This window comes from Gallinula chloropus (genome assembly GCF_964237585.1).
Source record: "Gallinula chloropus genome assembly, chromosome: 5".
Taxonomy (NCBI): Eukaryota; Metazoa; Chordata; class Aves; order Gruiformes; family Rallidae; genus Gallinula; species Gallinula chloropus.
This window is the reverse complement of record NC_140090.1, coordinates 28,992,549-29,014,176: the sequence shown is the minus strand read 5'-3', so window position 1 is coordinate 29,014,176 and position 21,628 is coordinate 28,992,549. Positions and strand designations below refer to the sequence as shown.

Sequence of the window (21,628 nt, the reverse complement as noted above, 5' to 3'; positions counted from 1 at the left end):
ACAGATTATAGAATCTCTGAAGAATAAAACAGGTTACCAATGAAGAATATATTTATATATTGCAGAATATACAAATATCCGATACACAACATACAGGATCCAGAATAACAACTGTTTGGTGCCCAAAACCAAGCATATTTCTCTTGGTGGTCTCTCTTGTGGGAGAAGGATGACTCACCACCCTGAAAGTCTCAGGAGTTTTGATAATCTACCTTTTCTATAGAAACACATGTCAGAGTATTTTGCAAAAGCAGCAGGAATTGCTATTTCATAAACATTAGAATTCTGTTGCCATGGTTGTAGCCTTATAAAACAAGATATATTTGAAAAATAAAACAGAACTACACAGACTAAGTAGAATAATAACTTGCTGACTCTGGTAACAGTAGCCTCTAAGGAATGATATTTTTGCTTGGCTGCAGAAGTGATCGTTCTGAAATCTCTTTCAATTTGTATCCAAAATAAAGCTCCTAAGAAAGTTTATTTCCCCTCCTAAAAACTGCAGTTTAAGATTTTTTTTTTATCACTCATCAAACATATTATTTGATTAACTCATTGTTCTTCCCATTGTTTTCTATAAAACTGATTAACATAATACTACTTGTGTCCTTTGGTTACTTTCCTCATCCATTTAAGTATGGATAATTTAAATCCAAAAACATTTTCAGCCTAGTTTTTTTCTTTATAGTCAGAAATTATAATTTATAGGACCCATAAAACAATACAGTTTGGAGGCTTCTTTCCAAAATACTGGAGTATTAACAGTGCTGGCAAATTCTAAAGGGAATGTAGGAAGGCAACATAATGCATCTTCAATACAGCTCTACAGAACAAAGAAGGAAGTAATGAAATGACTCTGCAATGTGAATCCCTACACTGCAGCAGGACATTTGGATTTCAGGAACCAGTAATCAAGAGTATGTCTGTGAAATGTCTTTTCTCCTCAGTTCCATACTTCCCTTGGGCAGTTTTTAGCACATCTTCCTCATAGTGAGGAATTTACATTGGCATCATAATCCTTAAAAAAAAAAAGGAAGGAATTTCCTGTAAAAGCAACAAACTGAGTAGTTAAGACTTGAGAATTAGAATTAAAACCATAGGACAGGAAGAGAGTTGGTTGTCTGACCGTTTTCCCAAAAAGCCAAGAAATTAAGTTCCTAGCAAGGCCTCGACCAAGAATTATTTACGACCTGCCTGGATTGTCACACTGCCACACTGTACACAGCAGCTTGAAGAGGGAAGGGGAAGTCCAAAGGGAAGGCATCCAACCCATTGAGAACATACAGATTCCAGCAGAGCCAACCAAAGCCCAAGGTGAAATTGCTTCAGCCTTGCCAAAAATAAGTATTTCCAGTAACAGATTTCAGTAAAATGGTAGAGAACAATGAATAAGGCTGAGACAGTATCATTATCCCAGTGAAAAAGGAAAATTCTTAGGCTGAAAGGACTCCATTAGTCTGGAAAAAATAAGAAGCCTAAATAGCTTCAGGGCACTGCCCTGCAAAATGTGAATACTGAATGCTAACTACAGTCAGCATGGAAGACTTTTCAGCTTCCCACGTTAGTTACGAGAGTAACATATGTATATATAAAACCTCCATCCTTACGTGGAAAAAGGAACAATAGCTTGCAGAAAGATAAGACATAAATACACTAAGATTTAAACCCAACTGTCGCTAAAAGAGTAACTAACTTATTGCACAAGCAATATTGGTCACACTTATGATCAAGGTGTTAACATTGATTTCAGTAAAAGCTGTTCTGAAGGGAGAAATACTTTCCTGCAGTCACACAGCCTGGATGGCCATGGACAGCAGGGAGACTGGCTGTCCGGGCTGGGACCAAGCAGCCCAGCACAAGAGACACTGCTAACTCATTGTTAGCAAACACAAGAGAAAAATCTGACATCCTCAAGACTGGATGGAGAAGATAAAACAAACTTTCAATTCTGTTCTAATGAAGTGGCTTAGAAGACTCATGCTTCTGGAGAGCGATGCTCCTTTATCACAAAGATTCCTCTCTCATTCAATAAAAGCATCTCTTTGCTGCCTTTTCTGTGCCTTCACATTTCTTTCTCCAACCTTTTATTTTTAATTAACGTTGTAACCATAATGCTTTTTTGGGAAGAAGCTTATTAAATAAAAAAGGAACTTTTATCACGCTGCATAGTGTAAGTGCTGGAATTAGAGAATGTCTGCCTCTCTTTTACCATGAATCTTAAACACAACAAAGCATTTTATCTTCTTTGTCCAACACCTTGTATTCCTTCCCAAAAAGACAAAGCATGGAGTTTTAATCTCTGAAATTATTGCTACACACTTGAACTAAAGAGTTACTATGGCAACAAAAATAATATAGTTGTAAACAGTAAATTACGAGAGTAGAAGAAACATGGTAACTCCTACATGTTCTAAAGTTAGTTTTCATGCAGTAGCTACCATTCAATATTCCAAAGTCTTGGGACACTAGTAGAGCCTACTACAGAAAGAGTAATCACAGCTCCAGATCTTTGGCACATACATCACAAGTTTTGAAAAGCAGGATTAAAAAACTCTACAAAACAGTAATACTCGACCTATCTGTTGACAACACAGGATTGTCACTCTAACTAGTCCAGTGTCAGCACCACTATGAATTGCTCCCACAAGTTTTGGCAAACCCTGATATTGTATGTTTGGTGCAAGGAGCTCTCAGGCAGGACCCCGAAAGCACTGAAAAAACTCGATCAATGCTTCACTTCACTTAGGGATACTAGAGAAATAAGATTTCCTGACCAAAGACAAAGTCAAAAACTATGTTACTGAGAGTTGAACCTACACTAGCAGGGAATTGCAGTGAGAGTAAACTAGAAGCACCACTATTTCTGACATTCATCAAAGGGGATTTAATCTGGACTTCTATGTGTTGGTTTTTTATTTCTTTAGTCAATTTATCTTCCATTTCCCAATAATTTCCCACTGCAGGCAAGGCCACAGATCAAAATCAACCGTCAGATTCTGAGTTAAGAGTAAAAAGGTTATGGTGGATAGAGGTGGGGGGGGGGGGGGGGAAGAAGAAAAAAAAAATCTAAAAACTCTATGTCTGAGTCAAAATTCACTGGTTGATCAGCACCACTGTGTCTTGACCAGTTATTTGGAACTGTGAGCACCTTTCCGATAGTTTCAAAGCAGCATAGATTTAATTCCAAAATAGAGGGCAAAGCACGTTACTACATGGACAAAAGGTTGCAGATGCACAGCTTTTAACTTGACAGTGTAATTAATGATCTTTACCATTAACTGATAACCATTTGCTTTGCAATAAAATAAAATGTTCTATTTTTAAGTGGAAAGATAAGATTAAAAAAAATAGGAAAGAGTAAAAATATGTGACCTTAAAATGAGGTAAAGCAGCTATTTAAAAACAGCTGGCCAACTCTGGCAAAGGTTAGAAATACTTAGTTAAGGCCTCATTAAGTCACACTGCAAGCTTTCTCCACTGCCCCCCTCCTCTACAGCCTGTTCTCTGGAGATGTCAGACACATTCAGTGACGCCAGCCACCTCTGTTCCTAACTTTTAACACTTGACATTGGCTTCTCAGAGCAGACATGGTGTGGCTAAACAGGATGGAGTTTTCACACACAAAGTGTTCTTGCTTACACAGAAAAATTACAGGAGTAATATTATTCAAAAATTTAAGCTGCATTCATGACATTTCCCCTTTCCCTGTGCCCTAGCCCAAGGGAAGGATTCTGGAGGTCCATCACAACCTTAGTAATCTATGTTAATAGATACTCCAGTATTACCCCGTGTGCCCCTCTGTTTTGGCAATAATAGATACTCCAGTATCATCCTGTATCTCTCTGTAGTTTGGCTCAAACCATACACTACAACAATTAATAGAAGCAGCATCTTCTCCAGCATATTTTTAGTGGCTGTTCACTAAACCGTGATTCCAGTTACAGGTTGAAGAAGATGTAAGCATGTTGTTTGTATTGTAGCACTACCTGGGACAGGTCCCTGCAGTTGATTCTCTACAAGCTCTGCTTTCATTTCTGGCCAAATAATCCTTCCCCTAGAAGCACACTATTGTACAACACACTAGATACTTTAAAGTGATCAGGAGATGAGAATTATTTCGTAGTCTCTTCTCCTCCAACTCTTTGAATGCTTTTAGATGCAGTTATTTGACAGTTCAACTTCTATTCTTGCTTTTCACACCTCCCAGAACAAAGTACAGTGGTGTCCTCAGGGAAGAAGGCACTCAGACATATCTGTAAAACCAAATACAAATCCATCATCATACTGAGTCAATTAATTAAGCAGCTAGGCATGGCTGGAAGTGACCTGTGGGAGAGACAGTGGTAAACTTCTCATGCATGTAGTTTATAAACTGCAAACAAAAAAAAAAAAAAAACAAACCCTAGTGCAGTCAACAGCAAAGGAAGCATTAATCATTATTATCACTGGAAACACAACAAAGCTTGTCTTAAAATTTAAATAACTACCTGAGAAGAGCAGCAATTCTCCCTAGTGCATTGCCTCGATTATTTTAATGTTATCTATCACTAAATCATCATTGAAAGAGAAAAGTTTGGCATTCGTTTCTTGTTAGTGCTCATCTGACAACATTAGAAGCTCATTTAATAGTTCTGCAATGTGCCCAGCCATCTCAGATCCTTCCAGAAGGATGCTTAATACCTCCCTGTCTCAAGTCTAAAAACATCCTGACGTTAGTTTCTCCAGGCTTTTCTAGAAGAATTTAAAATTGTAATTGCAGTGGAACTACCAATGCAGCTGAGCACCAATACAGCTGAGCAGGTACCCCAAATACTTTCTTGACATAGTAAAATCTTTTATACAGCAACCAAAACTAGAAATACTATACATGCAGTGGCAAAACACTAAAACAAGCAAAGCCCACAGTACTTTCAGACACATAGAAGAAAGCCTCAAAGTTTGCAAGACAGCAAAATCTGGTATAGCAAATACACGTAACATGCTGACATCTTTTCTACAATACTATTCCCTTTTGTATCATTTACCTCCATATTTGCATTCATCCATTAATTGCTTTGTTGTAGCATAACAAACCCAAAGGAGTAATGCAATGTTGTACCCGAACACTGCCCACAGATTCAGATATCGGAACCGCACAAAGTTCCTGAACAGAAAAATGCTCTGTGAACAGCCATTAAACCCACAGCCAGGCATGACAACCAACCACTTAAAAAACCCTCCCAAATCCCCCAAATTCATGTGCTGCTTTTATTAATTCAACAGTATAATTCACATTTTATAAACACAGTCAGGAAGATAACAGTTTCCATTGTCCAGACTTTAAGTAACCAGTATTTTTTCATACTGGGCATTCATTGGTCCTATCATGAAAGATGCCATTTGTTTACAACTGCCACAACAATTAAACCATAACAATAAACCATGCTAATTTGTATTTATAGTAGGTGATAACTAGAACAAAATTATTTGCAATACAGGCAAGTTATTAGGCAGTATACACCATAGTTTGCCTTCTTATATATATATTTCTGCTGTAGTGCTGAATTAACAGCCCTTTTCTTTTGAAAAGAAATTGTGTTTTGCAATAATTACCAAGCTTAGCTTTTGTGTTCATTAAAGGAAACAATTTTACCATGTCCCACTGCTAAAACTGTGTAACGATGCAAAATTTAGCCTAAAAAGTACACAGCCTTTGAGTTTCCATTAGCATACAAAGAATATGTGACATGCGGGTAGATAATAAACTGAGCAAGTGGAACTATGTTCTTTTGGCCATACAGATATCCAGACATGTAAACAGTTCAGCATTTTCCTTGCATGATATTTGGGGAAACTGTGCAATATGTGCTCCTGGCTGCAATATGCCACAACACAAGTTAGAGACATTCTGTAATCCCTGAGTAGGTGTACAGATAGGTAAACAAAGTAAATGGCATTTCAAATGAAATAAAGAGTTCTGGATTACACCATGTCTACACCACATGAATGGTGTGTCTCTGCAAGGTCATGTCTTTTGCCTCACAACTGCTCAAACAAGACAGAAAATGCTGCAGCCTTTTTATGTTAGAAAGCTGATTTTTCCTCTCCTCGCCCAGTGAATGAACACTGTGCCCACACTTCCTTTCCAATCCTCAGATTTCTAAGAACGATGCCAAAAAGCACTTGCAGTAGGATATAGCTCAGTTTATTCAAGCTGAGAGCTGAGTATCTTTGTGGAAGGTAAAAGCTGGTCTGAAGCAAACAGTTCCCTCTGCATGAAGGGGTACCTGGAAGCTAGACACCAGCCATATGCCAGCTATCTAAAAGCTGGGGAAAACGTATGATCCTCTCATATTTGGGAGGGAAGGTACTGCTATAGGATACAAGTGTATTCTTAAACTTTGATGGTTAGAATTTAAGCTCTGATTTTCTGAATAGCAACAATATTGCTCTCCCCACAGACATCATAGGTACTGTGAGGGGTGGGCACCAACCACAGCCAGCCTCCCAGCATCTCACTCCTCCTTGCTGCTCTGCAGTAACCCTGCTTAATATGCTCTCCATTCCTCTTTCAGCCTTTATGTCAGCATTTCATTGCACATGGGACATGGTTACAGTGAAAGATACTTACAGTCTTTACATTGGTCAAGGGAAATGAGGACATGAACAATATTTCATTAAACGAACCTTTTTTTCTATCATTTAAGGTTTACCTGCTCTACACACACCCATCCTCCCTCTCCCACCAAAAAGCTACTGAGCCTAAGCAAAGCATGTCCTTAATACAGGAACATTTCACTCTCCCAAGCCAAAAAGTTTACTTATCCTCCCCCTCTACTGCTGCAACCCAGCTTCTTCTGGAGAGAGACAGTCCTTGAACTGGTCTATGTAAACTATGCTGAGGATAAGAATATAATGCAATTTAATTAATATATAATGGTTACAAAGAAGCAAGTCTTCAAGGTCAGGAGGTACTGCTGTAGGGAACACTCCTCCGTGGCAACCAAGGATACTGGGAGGACGTTATAAAGTCTATCAACAGGCTTTGATGTATCTCAGTGAGATTTGGATCAGTCCATTGAAATGGATTACTCCTAAGCACTGCTCCTGTCCATCAGACTCATGCATTGCACCACAACGTACGGAGGTGCATCCCTCTCATACATAGAGATGTAGCAAAAAAGTATTGAATATGAACAGAAATGTCAATATGCATTCTGCACACAATCCCCACGGCAGCACTCTCAAGCAGATAACTCACTGCAAGTGCACTTGTTTATTAAGTCACCTCTTTGTTTTTCTCTCAGCTCTAACAGCAGCTTACTCTTTTTTTTGGTGTTTCTAATAAGAGAAACAAATCTCCTAAATTTCATTTATCCGCAGTAATGTTGTTCAGGTTTAAAGCAATATGGTTTTGCCAAACAAGCATCATCTAGCTCAAACTTGGAACAGTATAACAAAATTATTAACATTTTAAGAGCCTGCAAAAGAAGATTGCAGAGTAAACAACCTGGGTTTAGTGATTGGATATTTCTCTTCAGCCCAGTCCTTCCTCCATTGATGGCAATGGGAAAATTGCCACTGATTTCAGACTGCAGAAAATACATTTATACTCAAAATCTGCATTGCTTTAGGGAGCAACTGCCACTATGAATCATTTCTTTCAGAGAAAGAAATTCACAAGCTATATATACACTATGACTTGCATTTTCAAATCATACATAAGTACAAACAATTTTACATAACACTAGAAGACGCAGCTTCCTTCAGGATACATCCACACATCCTCCAGGAAAAAAAAAACACCCAACTATATTTACCCCAGCACTAAGACTTGGGTGTTACCCATGGAGCAAGGCTGGCTGGGGCACATCTCATGCACAGCATTCCTGCTGAAGGCTGCATGGCTTCCAGGCAGTCTCCAGGACTGTTGTCCATCTACCGCAGAACACCAACATGTTTACAGAAAGTTGGTTTTCATATGTTTAATGAATCCCACCATTTAATGAATTCCAATATACAGTTTTTAGCCAGTGGTCACAGAATTTTTTATTACAGTATTCCTATCAGGTAGCCTGGAGGTGTGTCATGTGTAGTTCTTTTATTAAACTATTACATTTATTAAATTAATTTAAGCTCCTAGATAATCTCATTTGGAAAAAGAAAAGAGATCTTAGAGTAATTCACTCACAGCACTCTGGCCTGATACTCTGGCATGAACAGATCTGCAGTCACTTTAGCTGACCAAAATGCAGCTTCTAATCAGATACTTATGAAAAGTGTTGTAAAATTAAATTAAAAGAAGAAAATCAAATTGCATTTTCAAACAGAATCACAGAATCACAGAATTATCAAGGTTGGAAAAGACCTAAAAGATCATCCAGTCCAACCATTCACCTATTACTACTAGCTCCCACTAAACCATGCCCCTCAATACAACATCCAGTCTTTCCTTGAACACCCCCAGGGTCGGTGACTCCACCACCTCCCTGGGCAGTGCATTCCAGTGCCTGACTACCCTTTCAGAGAAGTAGTGCTTCCTAATGTCCAGCCTGAATCTCCCCTGGCGCAGCTTGATACCATTCCCTCTAGTTCTGTCACTGTCTACACGGGAGAAGAGGCCGACCTCCAGCTCACTACAACCTCCCTTCAGGAAGTTATAGAGAGCCCAAATCACTCTTCCAAACAAAAGTACAGTGTGTAAAAAAAATTGAATGCAAAAACCCAGAACTCATCTATATTTACGATGAGTTGTCTATACTGTATTTTGCAAGTGTCTTAAGTGAAAATCTAATGTTAACTAAAACATGATGCTTTTTATTCTTCTATGCAAATAGCAACAATAGGCTAAAACTGACAGAATCCACCAAAAATATCTCTTCTCTTAAAAAATTATCCTCACAACAAAAACAAAATTAAAATACCACTGTGTTATTAAACAAAAAAATAAAAAAATTAAAATACCACCACAACTTACAGTGGTAAAAATTGCCTAAACACTACAGGGTTTTGGAAAGCTTAATAGGAAAAGCCCAAATGGCTTTGGAATTGCCACAGAATGGGTGGGAAGCTTCAGTCAGGGAGAAAGGGGTGCAAGGAATATAGATTCAACCACTGGGTTGACAAGAGTAGGACCAAAGCAGCACTCACTCCTCCTCCTCTTGTTCCCTCCACCAGAGCCGACATAAGTACTTGTGGCAAAACACACCCTCTGGCCCTTCTGGCAGCTGCCTTGCACCCTCCTATGGGCTCTCCACCCTACTCCAAAGCTTTACACCATTCAGTGGTCTCTCCCCTTAAATACCTGCAACACCTCTAGCTCTGTACGTGCCCAAGAGATCCCTTTACCAAAGCAATTCAGCTGGGGTAACAACTTGTTTCTCTTCCCTGCGGGGGAGCTCAGTTCTGGGTCTGCAAACAGGATCCCTGCGGCTGCACTCAAAGCTCTTGCTGAGTCCTGGTCCCTGCCCTTCACCTTGGCTGTACCCTGCTTGTGCACTGTTGGCTGACTCTTGACTCCACTGCCCAAGCTCCCAGCCAGCCTCCCCAGTTTTATTTCAGCCTTGTCTGCTCCCTGTGGCGGCCTATCCTCCCAGCAGTGTTTGGATTACATATAATCCAATATTATTAATTTCATTTGAGCTTCCAGGCATGTTCCAATGGTACAGAATTTCTTACATTCACGGGGTCTTTTTCATCAATACTCCTGACAGAAGTTTTTGGTTGGTTGGTTGCTCTTTTAGTTTTCCATGGTTTATATTTGATTGGGTTAAAATGATACACTTTCTAGGAGATACATCAACATGTAACACAAAGAAAGGTACACAAAAGCAAGATGGGTATAGCAGCAGGCCCCTCGGACCACAAATGCATCCTGCATTTTATTTAAGCAACTCCTTTTTTTGTTCCCCCAAAGCTCTCTGAAAGAGTTAAATAAGAGAAAAACTTTTTGTGGCTTACAATCAAAACAGATAAACAATCCATGAAAACTTTCTAATGAATTAGAAACATGCTATATGCCTACCTATAGTTCGATACAGGTAATCGGATCCAAATTACACTGGGAGGATAACTGCTCAATAGACTTTGGGTCCATAAAATAAGCCACGAACATTATACTTAATCTGATTCTAGACATGTTTAAAAGGTATGTGATTAAGTAGCCAGATTCATACTGAATAGCTATCAGAGATTCTTACTGCCCATTCAGAAGTTGTATGTAGGTTAACAAAGCAAACTTCCAGTGAAGAATGATGATTTTGGAGTCCTAATTATCTCCAACCCTGCCTCCTCTGTAGTCATTTACACCCATGTGAATCAATACAGAACAACTTTGCAGTATTCAAACTAATTTCCACTTGGTATGAACCTCTGAACAAGGTACTGGGCAGCAAAGATGCACTCCTTGAAGACATACCAAAGCAATACAACATTGGTCAACCAGGAGGGATGAGATCTAGGAAGATGGAGAACATCTGAGGGAGAATCAGTACAAACATAATGAATGTTTTCTACATCTGTTTTTGCTAGGATTATCCAGGACAGCTTGTGAGCACGCATGCAACGCAGGGGAAGAATCAAACCTTCATGGTACACATTTAGAGCTAGAATACTTTTTTTAATCCTCTCAGTACAGTAGCAAAGTAGTAATACTTTGGCATCAGTTACCTTTTAGACTTTGATTCACCTTTACATATAGGCATATCACAACAACAGTACTGGATGCATGCTGCCCAAAATAATCCCAAGACTAATTTTGTTGGTGTTCTGTAACATTAATATTTTATCTCAATTTTATTCCAATTAATTATTTAAATTAGGGCTTGAACACAGTCTCAATGGTCAGAGAATGTCAACTGAGTAAATACACATGATTAACAGTGAACCACTACTAAACGAAGTCATTAACAATAACCCTGGAAATTTAGACACAGTTCAGGAATGGGCTCAATAATCATTAAAACTGCTAATTTCTGGTATAAAAAGATTCCCCCCGAAGAAATTCTACACAAGTAGGCTTCAAAACTAAACATGTTTATGATACAGAAAGATTTAAGAAGGCGGCTTTGACTGTCAATACACTTCTACACCAGTACATACTAAGCTATCAGACTTCAGAACTTGATAGTATTTTGTACGGGCATTTAATCTTTTGCAGAACTTTGATGTTTAATCAAGGCTGAATAGTTCCTAAACTGTCATGCATGTCAAAACTTCCAAATCACATTGGAGGAAAGAAAGAAAAAAAAAAGCTAGAACACATTCATAATAAAAAGTCATATTAACCAGCATTCCCCATTTCTTAGAGAAATCACCAGGGCATTACAAAAAATTACACCTACCAGGTGCATCCTGGAAAGGAAAAAAATATACTGATTAGGTTTACGAGCATGATCAGCTAAATGTTTCACCACAGAGGATGCATTATTGGTCCTAGAGTAAATACTTGCATTACCACATCTACTGTGCAGAAGGACAAAAAAAAATATATACCATTAATCCCATTTAAACATTTTTGTTACAGATGGAGTTGGTCTCAGTGGAACTACAAATTGAATAAAATGTTATCCTAGGAAACAGGATTTGCATCTCTGCAGAGATGAAAACTTAGTTTTATTAACAGCTGCTTAACATATTTGGAAAACAGTAGAAAGAATTCCTCCACCAATGCTCTACCCACCAGTGCCATTACTTCAAGAGAACATTATCTTAAATTGCTATTTATGTACTTCTACACAATAGTCTTTGTGCACATAACATGCTTTAAAAACAAATCGACTAGTATCACCAACTTCATCTCTAATTCCTGACTATAACAGCTCCTACCTCGAAAACATATCAAGCAATTTCCTGAAAAGACCTGCCAGAACTTGTGTCTGCAGATGGATGGTCTTGCTGATAACCTACTGAGATGGTATTATCCCACCAGTTTGAAAAGGGTCACCTTTAGGTAATTTCAGCTATTACCCATCTCTACCCACATGTTTAATGAGATGACTAGTCATGTGTTATGTGCTACATAGAACTGGCTGACAAGAAAACTATTCCAGGGTTCACAGTCAGTGTAACAGATGAATTTCCTATAAACTTTAATAGAAGCAGTTTGCCCTGAATGTAGGTTGTTGGGGTTTGGTAGCACTGTATTTTTGAAGTACTGACCCAAGTTTACACAAGTCAGAGCTCCCATTTTAAGAGACTTTTAGTCAGGCTTCAGTATCCCCTCAAGCAGAAGTTAAATAACTTTTTACTTGAATGCAGAGATGGTTGGAAATCAGAATTACTGTATTTTGCAGCAAATCCAACCATCAGAAATAGAAAGTCTATATAAGGCATGAAAAACTCCAAGAAATTGAATTGAAATAAGCCTTCACCTGTTATTCACAAGCTGACTTGGGTATGAGGTAAATATTTAAATGCTCAGTAGCAAATGCAAGGGACTCCAGTAAAATACTTTTCTGGCAAAACTTAGATCCCTGAAAGGCATTAGAAACTAGGTGAGCCTTCAGGACAGCGAGTCTGCAACCAGTACAGATTCTGTTCAAACCTGTCCTAAGTAGCCTCTTATGAAAACAGTGATGTATGAAATACAGGTGCAGTGTTATGAGAGTGTTATAAAGACCATGAACAGCTATGCTGAAGCAATCAAAAAAATATCTCCAAAATGCTTCTATTCTGTAAAGCTGACCAAAAAATCTAAACAAGTAATTAAGAGAACACTATTTTAATTTCTAAGAAATTTTTACACCAGCAAGAATGGAAAACAGTCTTCTCTGTCTCTTAACAGCGTAGTTAAGTTTTTCCTAACAGATACCAGGTTAGGTAAAGGTCAATCTAGGCTGGTATCCCAGCTAAAGGAATACATGCATGGGGAGACATGTAAGAAGCAGGAAAGGACAAAGTGATCAGTCCTCCACTGTAGCTTGCCAGTATTCAACCACCTGTAGTTTAGGGATGCTCTAAGCCAGATGCTTTTGGTGCATTGTGAAGCTTTCCGCTATCAATTCGCCCTTTTGAACCTGCTTGAACCCATTTACATTTCTGACTGCCACAGCTTTCTGTGGCTGTTAAGTGCATGATTTAATCACATGCTGCGACAGAACAGAATTTATCTTAAACCTGCTGCTATATAACTACCATCAGATTTCCTCTACCTCACGTTCTGTGAAAGAGTATCAGTTCTCTGTTTCTCTCTCCATAATAGGATTCTACATGCATTAAACTACCACCTGCCAGTTACCTCTCTACAGACAAATTTGATGACTTTCTCATTTTGTGGCAGTCTTTCCACAGCTAGGCATGTCATTCTTGCCTTTCTCTATAGCTTTTTAGGCTCTACTGTATTCTTTAATGTATTCTCTACCTCAATATTTTCCTCTTTTTCTAGAGTACTTATGAATACACAAAAACACACCGTTGTGATAAAATCACCATTGGGCTATCAAGTAATTAATCAGCTTTAAAGAATCTTGCATAGTGGTAGTTTTAGATTAAGTAGCAAGTATGTAAATGTAAGCTTACACAGCAGAAAGCTACGTAAGAGATACTGGACACTCATTACAGTCCCGAAAAACACAGCTGTCTTCTGGAGGAAAAACAAGTCTTAAATAGTCATGTTGCGTAGACAGATGTATCATGTATTTAAAACACTTGAATTCTGTCACCATGCTTAAGAACACATGCTGAAAGAAACTAAGCTTCATTCTTTTTAATTGTAGTTCTTTTGGGGTTGTTTTAAAGCTCAAAATGTCACCAGGATAAATACAATTTCTTGAAACAAGACAGCTGGCTATCTTGAAAAACTTCCATTGATGGATTCAATTGTAAAACCCTAATCCCTTGCAGTTCTTAGAATAGTAGTATATGACAGACAAGTACAACTCAACTGACTCTTAAAGAAAAAGAGTCTGTGTATGAAACAGAAGCAAATTGCCTTTGGAAGAACTTCAGTGAAAGGTCTCATAGCTCTACTGTGACTGGAGTTAAAGCCTGACTGCAGTCCCTACCTCAAGTTTGCTTTATAGGCACAGCCTGCTGTCGGTAACATAGCATAGAGCTGCATTATCTGCTACAGTATCTTGACACAAATACCCAGGAAGAAAAAAAGCCCCAAACCTCATGCTCCCAAAAGTTTGTATTGCATACAAACAAAAGAACAGACATAAGCCTGATTAGAACTGGCAGGGAAATGTTTTGGTTTAAATTTACAAAATATTTCAGTAGGCATTATATAACAAATTGCACAGCCTTCCTACCCATTTATTAAAATGCCTGTACGTGGCAATGTCAGCAGGAACATGCCAGAAGGAAAATAACATCAGTCAAATCCGTTTAGAACCCCACACAGAAAGGCTTGCAAAGCATTACATGTAAAGAAAGAAGAAATCCAGTTCTTCAAGCACTTCCTTCTGTTCTCCTGACCTAAGTGGTTGCAATTAACATGTTATTTGCAAACAATTGGCCCTGGATTATTCACAAGAAAAAAAAAAAGGAAACACTTCATAAATAATTTAGCCGATGCATGGTCCATCTTCAGGCTTTTTCAAAAATGGGTCAAGTTCAAGTGCTCCCTTGTCTTTTCTCTAATTTTCTCTCTCAACCATTACACTCTGCTGACTTCAGGCTCCTCCTGGCAAAACCCCTTTTCCTTGCTTCTGTAGCAAGACCATTTACCTCTTACTTTCATTGAAAACAAATCAACTCCTCCCCATCCAAGGAAAAAAAAAAAAAAAAAAAGAAAAAAGTAATGCACATGTATTAGGGAAATTTTCTAAAGCACAAGAGTGGCTATAACTATTTCTCATTAATGCTCTTTCAAATTTAACTCAATCTGCAAAGCTGTGAGCATTAGCAAGGCAAAATGGGAATAAAAATATTCCAGCTACATTTTGCTCTTTTTATATAAATGAGTTCTCTTGTTTCTGTGGCCAAATATAGAGCACATGAATGCACTGAAGATTATCTAGAAGGGTTCATGTTTTACTTGCAGTATACGCCAAATATAATCTGCTGCAGGAAAAGTTTTTAAAACCAAGTCCCTGTTCAGTCCTTCATATTTCACAATTATACTGTGGGTGCCAAAAGACTCCAACGTAAGCAAGTCTGGCTTCCACTGGAATTGGGCTCTCAGGTGCTAACTTTGAAACTTACAGAGTTCTAAAAAGGTGGCTAGGAAAAGAGTGCTGTTAAAAGTATATTTTCATCATCTAAATCTACAGGATTTTAACTTTTCTGCCTTATTCAGCAAGACCACTCATGCTTAAAGTACACCTTCAAATCACTGGGAGATAAATGGGAAAACAGGGCAAGAATGTTCAACTCCTGCAGAACAAGAGCTTGTCCTTACTGTATAACTTCTTTTGCTTTCTTAAGCCCTTTTTTCAGCTGGTAAAATCAACTTGAAGAAAGTGAATGAATACTATCCTGACTATCGATTTACATGAACATATAGACTTTTTAGAGTAAAATAAATATAATAAAACATTGTAGAATTAAAAAAACTTACAATGCTTAAACAGAACTCCTGTATGTTAAAGTTGTGACAAAACAAAAAAGTTAAAATTGTTGGTTTTAATCTTAATTCCATCTAAAATTTATATTCAATGCCTGATGAACATTTTCTAGCACATTAGAAATTCCTGAAAGATGCAGACAAATAAATAATTTAATTCCTATCCCAAGTTAAAAGTATTTCCCGTTCACTAGTATAATGCCAAAGGAAAACTCTGATTCAAAACACTTACATCCAACCGAGACTACCTTGTGGGAAACAAACATAACACTCTGTACGGGGTCCCAACAATATGCCTTAGAGATGCACTGCCTGCTAATTCCCAGCTTCAGATACCTGTTATCAGACACTGCCACGTTACCTAATTTAATTCAGCACTTTAACAACTGAATTTCAAATTAGTTATGGTACTTTTCATATTTCAATCATGAGACCACTCAATACCATTACAGCGATTGGAATAATCTTCTAGTCTCCAGAATGGATCCATGCATAAACATCCTTTGTTCTAAAGGTAATGCTGTCTTAGCAATCAAGTTTTCTCACACACAGTATTCGATCTATTGACCTTATCAGCCCATCCCAGTTATTCTTCTTTGCACCTGTTCCAGTTTAAATGCACCATTCCTAAGCACAGGAAATGATGTTTACACAGTATTTCACAAGAGGCCTTGCCAGTTCTTTCTGTAATAACATTGATATTTTCTTAATGCTATTAGAAATCTCTCTGATGATACATCCTGGGATCATGTTTATCTCAAGATTTTTCCTCCAGTTGGAAGATTGGACACTAAGAGTCTCAGCTTGCTAAATATCAACATGTAGTGAAAATGCTACCCAGTGATTAAAACTTATCGGCCATTTGGGACGTTATGTATCTACTACAGAGAACTGTATTGTCTGTGAAAACAATGATATGATATCTTTAGTCTAAATCCAAGATTATGTATTTTCAATTTTTGAAACCTTCACACAATTCCAAGGGAAAATACGGTTCCCATACCAGAACACTTCCAGAACTCTGGTCCTGATTTGCTAAAGCATTTATGTAACTTCTGATGGGAAGCATCCCCATCACATTCAGTGCATGCCTTTATAAGACTGAAGCCACACTCCAATGCTGTGTTGGACTTAATGGGTTAATGTTTCAAGGTGGAACTTTAAAAGAACCCTCCAGGCTCTTCTGCATTCAACCACCTCGATCTCCTCTAAATGGTAAAATTTTAAAATAGGAGCAGCAAACATTTTGTTTATCCATTCCTCCTTTGAATAGATATGCTAAGCTTCACGAGCTAAGCATGTGTTCTTTGCTTCTTGCCTTGAGCTAAAGCTCTGCCAGTGCCTTCACACATTTACAGAAGTGAAGTCTCATTTTCCACTCTTCTCCCAATGCCTTCCAAGTGCAAATCGCTACAAGAGGATCTTGTGTGACCATATGCTAAATTAAGTTCGCCCAGGAGACTTCATTCATCATCTTTCCAGAAAACAGAAATTAGCCTACGTACTCACAGAGAGATACCATTTAATTCAAAACCACGCAGTTTATTCTTAAAAATTAAACCGGGGGGGGGGGGGGGGGGGGGGGCGGGGAGAGAGAGTGTTAAGAAAAAAAGCAGCCAAACGTATAAACATAACAGCAAAGCTATTTTTTCTTACCAGATTATAATAAAGACTTAGGCTTTTAAAATCACGCCCGACCTGTTAATTTCGCATCCGAGGTGCGAAACACACGGAGCTGCCCCGTAGCAATCTGTACTACACTCAGGCTCCAAACACGCCTTCTGCCGATTTGTGACACCGCATATTTTGCTACTCCGGAGCAAAGAAAACCATCGCTGCAGAAGCTATTTATTCTGCCTCCAGGTGCTTCATAAATATTACATGCGAACAGATAGGAGCTGCCACACAAAAAACTTTACAATTCCGCGAGAAGCCGTCCCGCCGCGAAGTTGTCGGGGCACACGCGAGTACGGGCGGGACCCCGGCACCTCTCATCGCCGGGCGGGAGCAACACATCCCCCATCCCCAAAACCAGCGCCTGAGCCCGCTCCCCCGGGACCCCGAGGGCTCCCCCGGGACCCTGAAGACACCCCCGCCAGCAGCCGCCCGATCCCACAGAGAGCTCCAGAGCATCGTCCAGCGCAGGCGGGGCAGCTGCTTCACCTGCGCGGAGGGTGCGCGCAGCCCCTCCCCGGCGGCTCTTACCGCACCTGCGCCCCCCGCCCACCCCGGTCCCTCCCCTCCCGGCCCCGGCGCACCGGAGGGGCACAGCCTCAAGCCAGGGCAACCCAGCGGAAACTTGCCGCCCTTACCTTGATGATGCTGCTCCTCCGCGGGGTGGCTTTGGCCGCCTCCAGCAGGCAGGCGTCGGGATCGGCCGCCGCCGCCGGTCCCAGGCTGCCGCCGGGGAAGCGTTCGGCGGTACCGACGGCCGAGACGCCGCTGCGGCGCTCCCGCCTCCGGCCCAAGGCCCCTGCCGGGGCGTCCAACGAAGCCGGCTCGGGCTCTTCCTCAGTACGGTGAGCGGCGTCAGGAGGGGCACGGCCCGCCGCCGGCTGCTCCCTGCCGCCGGCAGCCTCTGCCATCGCCCCGACGAGCGGTGTCAGCTGCTCCGGGCCGCTGAGAAGGCGCGGGGAGGCACACGGACACGGGCGGCGTCCCGCGGGGCTCCCCTCACGGCACGGCGGCAGCGGAGCCAACTTTCCCGGGAGGAGCCATCCCCGTCCCCGCAGCTGAGCGTACCCGCGGCGGGATTCGTCAGCCGCCGCGGCGCCGGAGGAAGGTGGGAGGGGGGCGGCGCGGAGTAGCGGGGCGGCGGGACCGTGCTTCCAGGGAGGCGCGGGGCGGGCGCGGCCGCGGGGAACGCCGTGCGGGCGGCGCGCGCGCAGGAAGTGCCGCGGCGGCACCGCTCTGTTGTGACAGGAGCCGGGCGTGTTTTGACAGGAGGCGTTGACGGACGGGGCACCCGGCCAGTCAGCGCTCCGGCGGTCCCCCGCCGGCGCCGCGGCGGCCAATAGGCTCGGCGAGGGGCGTGCCCGCGGGACGCCTGGACGGGCGTTCTGGGCGGTGCGCGGCTGAGGGGCAGGTAAAGCCGCGAGCGGGTGCGTGGGGAGCTACGGGACCTGATCGCGCCCGCGGGCAGCGCGTGCCGCTACAGCCGCCTGAACGCCTCCCCGCGCCGGGGTAAAACCAGCGCGCGAGGAAAGGGGAGCTGGGCTAAGCCCCCTCCCTGAGGAGAAGCCCGCGAGGTGGTGCGGTGCCGGGGAGAGGCAGGGGCGAGGCCAGGTCGGCGGCTGGCCCGGGAGCGCCGCCGCCAGCCGCAGGGCTTAGACCCCGGCTGCTAAGGGCGGGCCAGCCCCGCGGCTGTGACGGAGGGGGCTCGCAAAAGACGGCGATGGCTCACGTTGAGACTCTCCGTCGCTTGAAAATAAGCCCCAAACACCCCAAGTCCTGCGAGGCCGCGCCTTCGCCGCCACCTCCCTTCAGCTCGTTTACCTCACGGATGCCGGCCCGGGGCTCGCAGCCGCCGCGCCCCTCATTGACCCGCGCCCCTCAGGGCCCGCCGGCTCCAGGCGCCCCCCGTTGCAGGGCAAACACCGCCCCCTGGCGGCCCAGAGCGGCCGGGACACCGGCTGTTCCGCGGACCGTTCCCGTGTCCCGCTCCCGCAGTTGCCCGACCCCGAAGGCCGCGCGGTGCCGGCCGCAGCGTGAGGCGGGGAAGAGGAGCCACCCGGGAAACGCTGTGCGCTGGCAGCCAGGCCAAGAGCCGTGGTCCGCCGTGAGGGGTTAGTGCGAGGCGGGGTGGGGGCTGTCCCGCGCGAGAGACGGGGCAAAGCGGGGAAAGGCATCAAGGGTAAACTCCTGTGGAAGAGGGAAGCAGGCGGGACGGCCGGGGAATAGGCGGGGTAGGGCTGGGCAAGCCCATAGCCACTGGAAATACAAGAGTATCCAACGTGACAGCTGTTGGCTTTAAAGGCAAGAAGGCTCAGTGGGAAATTTCACTTCCCTCCAATTTCTACAGTAATTTCCTCACGAATGCATTGGGCACCTGTTGGCCATCAGTGATTATGCAGGCAAGAGCAAGAAGTAACTTCCTTACCCCGGTCAGCAGCTATTAACAAATGCCTAGCTGCAGGACCGAGTTGCTACTTAAACAGTGTTATATTTATACATATTTATATATAGACACACAAAAGGTAATATTTATAATTCCATGTCAAAAACTCAGACTTTAAGGTTACCAAGGCACTTACGTTAAAAGCAAAGAAACTCTAACTGATGGGCAGCTATAAATACCCCAACATTTTGTCATGAGCTTCCACCTAAGTTTTATGTAAAAAATGTCATATTACATGTGTACAATCACTGGTTTTTTTTCTTTTTTTTCTGTGAGAAAAGCTATGAAATAAGTAACCCCAAAAGTAGATACAAAATATTCACACTGAAGAAACATTTACCTTAAAAATACTGGAGGCATAAGACTGGTAAGGGAGTGGAGACCTCAACCCAAGCCTGCATTGTACAACAGTGAGAACACAATATCACAATATTACAAGGGGAGGAAAGAGCTAATAAAAATTTATAACTAGATATCAATTTGCTGTCACACAGACTGACCTAAGAAGTCCAAAAGACTTTCCAAAGACAATGGAAAAAGTAATTACCGTGCTGTATGATATCAGAAGAAATTATTACTTCATGTAGAAATATGTTGCAGCTTTTTCATGTTTTGTGAAATCATGACATTTAATCACCAGTTTAGTTATTTGGGGACAGCAGAGTATTCTCATAGCTGGAATCTGCTGCATTTACCAGAAACTGTCTGTAGTTTCAGATGGATGCATACAACAGGAAAACGTTCTTGAATATTTCCTGGGTATCTTACACATTTCCAATTGGAGAGATTTGTTGTCAAATGTGTTAGTCTTCTGAGATCAAAAGTTTAAAATGATTTAACTCTCATCTTAAATCACAACATTTTGACATCACAAGTGTTTGACTGTAAAGACACTACAGGGAATTGACCAGATTTTAAGTTTCATTAACATCATGCCCACAGGGAATATAAACCAGTTTTGTTTTATCTGCAAGATGCAGAGGTTTTAGAATTCTGTAAGCTAAGAAAGACTTTAAACTTCTCTCCTGGGGAGGATAAAAGGTTGACAATTTTTTAGGACTGTATTTAGTACTGTACACCTCTGGATGCTTCCGAGGCATCCATATCTGCTTCTATTTGTAAATGCAAAGAACCATGAATTATGAAGGAAAAGAGCAACTGATTTTGATACTGCAAAAAAAAAAAAAAAAAAGAGTTAATAAATAGAAGCTTTACACTGACAGTGCTTGCATAGAAAGTAAAAAAAAAAAATCAAGACTGCTTGGTGATAAGTGATGATAAGCTTTCCAGTCTTAAAACTGAATATCTGATGCAGCCCACTGTAGAGAGATGCTGCAATGTTGTGTACAATTACTTGAAGAGAGATAGGGAGAGATTCTCAGTAACAGCCAAGGAATTCACTCAAGCTAAGAAAGGCAAGATGATAGATAAGAGAGATCTATTTGTGGTTGCCTGAGCACAAGTCAGCAAGTACCCGCTGTGTCTATTTTAATGCTGGGGTTTTTTGTACACTCAACTTACTCCATCCTTGAGACACACAATTGTTCCTTAGTAGGCCTATTTTGTATCAGAAACCAGCTGAATACACAGTTATCTTGGAGCTGCACTGGAGTATAGTTTACATAAGCCAGCAGTTTCCACCTAGACGGTACATTTTGGGAAGCTCTTAAAATTAAGTGTTCTGCTGGGAGCTGGAAGTGGTGCTCCTGCACCAATTGACCATGGCTGATGAAATGTGAAAACTGACATCTTTTCCTGTGTCAGGAACATCTAATTTTCAAGACAAGGAAAGAGCAATAGGGAACGAGCTGTAATTTCTTCAAGTACACATTCACAATGATCCCAAATCATAATTCATTTTAGAATTGATGAGACGTGAAACTATTGATGAGAAAATGCACTGCTAGGTAATTCTTAAAGTAGACACTTCTTAAAGTCTCAGTGATTATTGAATTTGGGCTGTTATATCCTAAAGATAATGTTATAAAACAAAAAAAGCATATTAATGATATATTTTATTTATA

The 21,628-nt window shown here is 41.5% G+C and overlaps 1 protein-coding gene across 1 annotated transcript in view; it reads right to left on the bottom strand.

The window, feature by feature from the left end:
• The window catches only part of PLCL1 (phospholipase C like 1 (inactive)), a gene marked incomplete at both ends in the record, with an annotated part of 195,062 nt that extends 176,990 nt beyond the window's left edge, over positions 1 to 18,072 (bottom strand). The window contains one exon of the mRNA XM_084264982.1: positions 17,800 to 18,072. Coding sequence (XP_084121108.1) covers positions 17,800 to 18,072 — 273 coding nt within the window. The remainder of the gene's footprint in view (positions 1 to 17,799) is intronic.
• Between the last annotated feature and the right edge of the window lie 3,556 nt (positions 18,073 to 21,628).